General features: G+C 45.8%; 1 protein-coding gene across 1 annotated transcript; it reads left to right on the top strand.

Annotated features, from left to right (window-relative positions):
* The first annotated feature begins 1,482 nt into the window (after window positions 1–1,482).
* On the top strand, window positions 1,483–4,630 carry COMMD3 (COMM domain containing 3). The gene is made up of 8 exons (XM_088533985.1): window positions 1,483–1,629; window positions 2,417–2,545; window positions 2,653–2,716; window positions 2,828–2,862; window positions 3,179–3,239; window positions 3,313–3,369; window positions 3,462–3,521; window positions 4,520–4,630. Exons 1-8 carry the CDS (start codon window positions 1,505–1,507, stop codon window positions 4,577–4,579), a joined length of 591 nt encoding a protein of 196 aa, XP_088390111.1. The 5' UTR covers window positions 1,483–1,504; the 3' UTR covers window positions 4,580–4,630.
* Window positions 4,631–4,965: the final 335 nt, after the last annotated feature.

Here is a 4,965-nt window from a genome sequence, read left to right as displayed (position 1 = left end):
GGATAGAGTCACTATTTGTTAATTTAATGGCAATGGACTCTCTCTCTGATTTCGTATTACCGATAACATTTAATACGTTAGAGAAGAAAAATACTCTTCTCTCTTTTTCTATTATTTTACATATTCAGAAGTAGAAACTCAGTTGTTTTAGCTCTGGTTTGTGTTTTCTGTTACATATCATTAACTTCTGAGATACATCTTTCTACAGAAAAGAATGTATTTTTAACAATGCATAAATGTGATTTCAAAATCACAAAAGCTGGAAGGGGCCTTCAGCTCCTACTCTTTTTTTTTTTTAAGTTGAACATATTTCAATATTGAGTTGCCCTTTATGAAATGTTCTGCAGAACTTGGTTCAGAGAAGGCTAAATTATACATTAATTATGTTGTCTATTTAGAATAGCAAGACAGAGAGGAAAACACAGTATCTTAAATATTTTGTACACTTCCAGTTGTTTTTATTCAGAGGTTTTATCTATCACAATTCAAGTAATATCAAAAGGCCTTTACCTAAATATTATTCAATCAATCACCTAACTTGGTCCATAGCTGATCCATGCCATTTCATTGCTTCCACATAAAATATTACATTAAAAATGTCTGGGGGATTTTGACAATATTTAAATATATAAATAAACATTAACTGAGTAATGCCTCACATCAGGAATTTGATAGCTTAACACAGAGTTGTCTTTAGAAAAACTCTGTATGTCTTTACTGAATCATCAGTAAAGTCTGTACTATCTTAGTCCACATCAATGTTTATATGTCAGAAGGTGCAATGCCTTTGCCAAAGTGATACAGCAGTCTTAATTAAATAACTGTCCTGAGTCTATGCTCCCAAGTCAGCTAGTCATAGCTGTATGGAAAAAAATACCATTTGATACACGTATCTAATGATAGACACACACATATATATACTTAAATATAAAAAGACTGGTGAAGTGATGCAGTTCTACTCGTGGCTTTCTGACTGAATAGACAGCAGGTTTCTGCCACTTCAGGGTTTTATTTCGCAGGCTCCTGCACAAGCTGCAGAGCTCCCCACGCCTCTAACAAGAACCATAAGCACCGCTGAGAATTCCCGGGCAATAAAGCGAGCGCTGGCGAGTTTCTGCAACCTGCCGCGGCGGCTCCTGCCCGCCAGCAACCAGAGCCGCAGCCGCGAGGAACCGACCCGGGAGCGACGTCGCTTCGTGGCCGGACCCGCGCGCGCGGGCTCCGCAGAGGCGCGCGGCGTGGGCTCCGCGCGGACCGCGCGGAGCCCACGCCGCGCGCCTCTGCGGAGCCCGCGCGCGCGAAACGGCAGCGCGTGGGGCTCCCCGCACGCCCCCCCCCGGCCGGGGGGAGCCGCGCGGCGGCCGCGTGGGCGCCGGGACGCGCGTGGACGCGGGGCGGCCGCGGCGGCGCCTCGCGCTCCCTCCCGCCCGCCGCGGCGGCCCCGCCCCGCGCGGCGATCAGCTGCGCGCGCGTCACGTGCCGGTGTCGAAGGTCACGGCTCACAATGGAGCTGTCGGCGGCGGCGCAGCGCGGCTGGCGGCTCCTGGGCGACCCGCGCCGCGTCCCCCGCCGCGCCTACTCCGCGCTGCTCCGCGCCGCCTTCCGCGCGCTGCTGCCCGGGCCCGACGCGCCGCACCACGGCCTCGGTAAGCGCGCACGCGCCGCCCCGCGCGAGGGGCCGCGCGCCCGCGCGCGGAGCGCCGCGGCGAGGCCGCCTGCGCGGCCCGGCGCGGTTCGGTGCGGCTCGTGCCGCTCCGCGCGGCTCCGCGCGGTGCCGCCGGCGCGCGCGGCCTGCGGGGCTGGGCCGCGGGCCGGGGCTGCCGCTGTGTGGCGGCCGCTGCATGTCACTGCATATATATGTGCGTATTTCTGCACGCATATATGTATCTATATACATATATATATGTGTGTGCGTGTCCGCGCAGCGCTGTCCGCGCGTGCCGTGGGCTTGTCCGCGCGTCTCCGGCGCGCTGAAGTCCCGCGCAGCCAGAGCCGGGCCCCTGCGCGCCCCGGGGAGGGAGCGGCCGCGGAGCCTCCGCGCGGGCGCTGGGACCGCGCGCAGGGCAAAGCGCCGTCCCCTCGCGCTGCCCCCTTTTTTATTTAATTCCTGTATTTTTAAAAGGGGAAGGCGCCGAAGCTGCGCGCGGCGCTGGGTCCCCCCGCTCGGGCTCGGCGCTCGCCGCTCACGTAACCCTCTCCTCGCCCTTTTCTTGTCGCTTTTCTATTTTTCTTCTTTCTTGCCACTTACCTGCCTGCCCCGCGCTCGCGCTCTGAAACCTCAGATGTGCCTGGCTTTGAAGTCTGGCGGAAAGAAACCGCGCCAAGGGCGAGAGGGAGCCCTCACAGACACACGCCGGGACTTCGAGGAAAACGCAAGAAAAAAAAAAAGCCAACACCACCAAAAGTGTGTCACGAGTAATTCATTTGTTTTAGACGATCCGGACCTGGAGGACGTGGACCCGGCGGTGCTGAAGCAGTGCCACGCGGCAGCCGCGACGTGTGTTCTGGAGGCAGCCAAGCACAACGCCGACAAACCCGCTATAAGGTACCGCCGCTTTGAAGCTGCCTGCGCCCTCGAGTGCCTGCTACGAGCCGCGAGCTGGGCTGCTGGCTTCATGTTCACAAAAATACATAAAATCCTCTTGTCTCCAGCGCGTGTCTAGAAGACTGTAAATTGGACAGAGAAAGAATAGAAGAATTTTGCACCGAATATCAGGTTTTCAAGCCAGTTTTACCATGCTTTTCCCCTTTCTCCCCCCCCCCTCCCACCCCTTCCCTGTCTGGTAACAAATTATTTGAGTCTAGTAGTTTTTTTTTTTTTTCCCAGAAAAACAAGGATGCCTTGGAAATCCTATTGGGAAGGTAAGTCAGTCTGTCAGCAAAGGTATTTTTAGTTAGAACTACTTTAAAAGTGTCCTGTACAACATGCAGAGGTACTTTAAGTGTTGGAAGTAACAAATATTGCTCACAGTTTTTTTTTTCTTTAAATTATTAGCAGACTTTATAAAACAACTGTTGGAACTTTCTTTTCTCCTTTCAGTAGTCTGCTCTTAAGTAACTTTTTGAACTTTTTATTGAGTTTTACAAATATCAGAAAAAAAAGTTTTTGACTTTATTGATGGGCAACTTTAGGAAATTGACTTTTAGTGTAGGTACATACAAGTATTGTGTTTTTCAGCATAGGCAGATCTCCTCTCCATATAACTGATGTGTCTTGGCGCTTGGAATATCAGATCAAGGTAATCTTAACACATTGTGTGTTTCTCTGGTCTATTTTGATCAAAAGCTGACTTTTTTTTTTTTTTAATTTAGACCAATCAACTTCATAAAACTTACCAACCGTCCTATTTGGTGTCCTTAAATGTGGAGGTACTGTCTACCCACCTTGCCCTGTACCCTTAAATGAAAAAAATGCAGTATCTTGTCATTTTTTAATAAAACGGATTTTTTTTCCTCCTCAGAACAGTGATTCAGAATCACACCCAGATGTTAGCTTTAGTTGCACGATGGAGCAGTTACAGGTACTTCTTTCCATCATCATTGTTTGTCAATCAAATTGAAAATTTATAAACTGTTATCAGAAAAATATCCAGAACTGGGAAGGTAGAAGAAAACCTTAGACAAAACATTGTCTGGATATGGTCATTTTGCCTTCTCAAATAAAGTTGTGTACAAACTGTTTTTAGTTACATGGATATAGCTTTCTCTGCCTATATTAATATTTTATCTGTTTTCTGTTTTTTTTTTTATCTGTATTTCTTTCATTTTTATGATACTCGCTTCCCGAGCCACTGAGAAATTATTAAGCAAAATTGCTCAATGAGTTAAATATATATGGTGATTAAAAATAGTGAATGAGCTGAAGGCTCTTCAATGGTGTTAATGTCATGAAAGAAATGTACTGAAACAAACGTTGATCTTCACTTAACGGTTTAAATGTGTAACTGAACAATAGAAGTATTGTAATGACTGAAAGTGGCGAAATTCTGGGGGAATGGTGGTAGAGACAAGGGGATAGGAACACTTCAGATTTATACTGAAGTAGACTACCAAAAAAACTACTTTTTGATGTGTTTCTCCAGATTTGTCTTTTACTTGCAAATAAATGTTTTGGTTTTCTCACTTAGTGGAATCTGGCATACTTTGACTGGACGATGGTCCTAGTATAAAATGGCACTCAAAACAATTTTAATAATTTTAGAAATGTGTTTAAGATTTAAATGAGTTGACCAAATGTTGGCATGGACCATCATAATAGTGCCGATAAGTGTTTTTTACTTGAATACTTTATTTTTTCTAGTCAATTAGTCAGTATTAAATAGTGTTTTCCCTCAATCTCCCTCAACTTTTACTGTGTTCTTGTAAAATGTGCAGTTACTTGTCTTTCTAGCATTATACCAGTCAACATTTCCTTGTGATTTACTGTGCTATGCCTTGCCCTGATGCATAAAATAATATAATGTTCTACTATTAGCTGACCTCTTGCAGTGTATTTTGATACGATATTTTTTTCTCTTAGGATTTAGTTGGAAAACTAAAAGATGCTGCAAAAACCCTCGAAAGAGCAACTCAGCTGTGATGGAAGGTGTCAGCCTGTGGTGTGGAGTACTCTGACTCCTAAGATGGGCTGCGAAATGACAAATGTCTTTCATCTCTATTTACATGTTGTGATGTGAAGCTTTTTTTTTTTTAATGGAGGTGAATTAAGCAAAATCTTTTTTTTTGCGAAGATTTATGCCATTCTTTTTTCACGCCATTTTTTTGTGAAAATTAACCCGTGGTAGAAATTGTTAGCTCTAGTAAAGCATTCCTTCATTGTTTATTTTGTGTACTTATTAATGAGTATTTGTCACAGGTTATTTTTTCTGGGAGGGGGTCTAATAAAGTTTATTCACTCTTGTTATTTTTTTTTTTAATATATGTTTTTCCCTGTGGTTGGGTTGTGGCCGCGCGGGCGCTCCTGCC

Source organism: Tinamus guttatus, unplaced genomic scaffold (genome assembly GCF_059628265.1).
Source record: "Tinamus guttatus ecotype Peru unplaced genomic scaffold, ASM5962826v1 Tinamus_guttatus_pri_ptg000530l, whole genome shotgun sequence".
Classification (NCBI taxonomy): Eukaryota; Metazoa; Chordata; class Aves; order Tinamiformes; family Tinamidae; genus Tinamus; species Tinamus guttatus.
The sequence above is the reverse complement of the archived record's forward strand: the minus strand, read 5'-3'. Positions and strand labels throughout refer to the sequence as shown.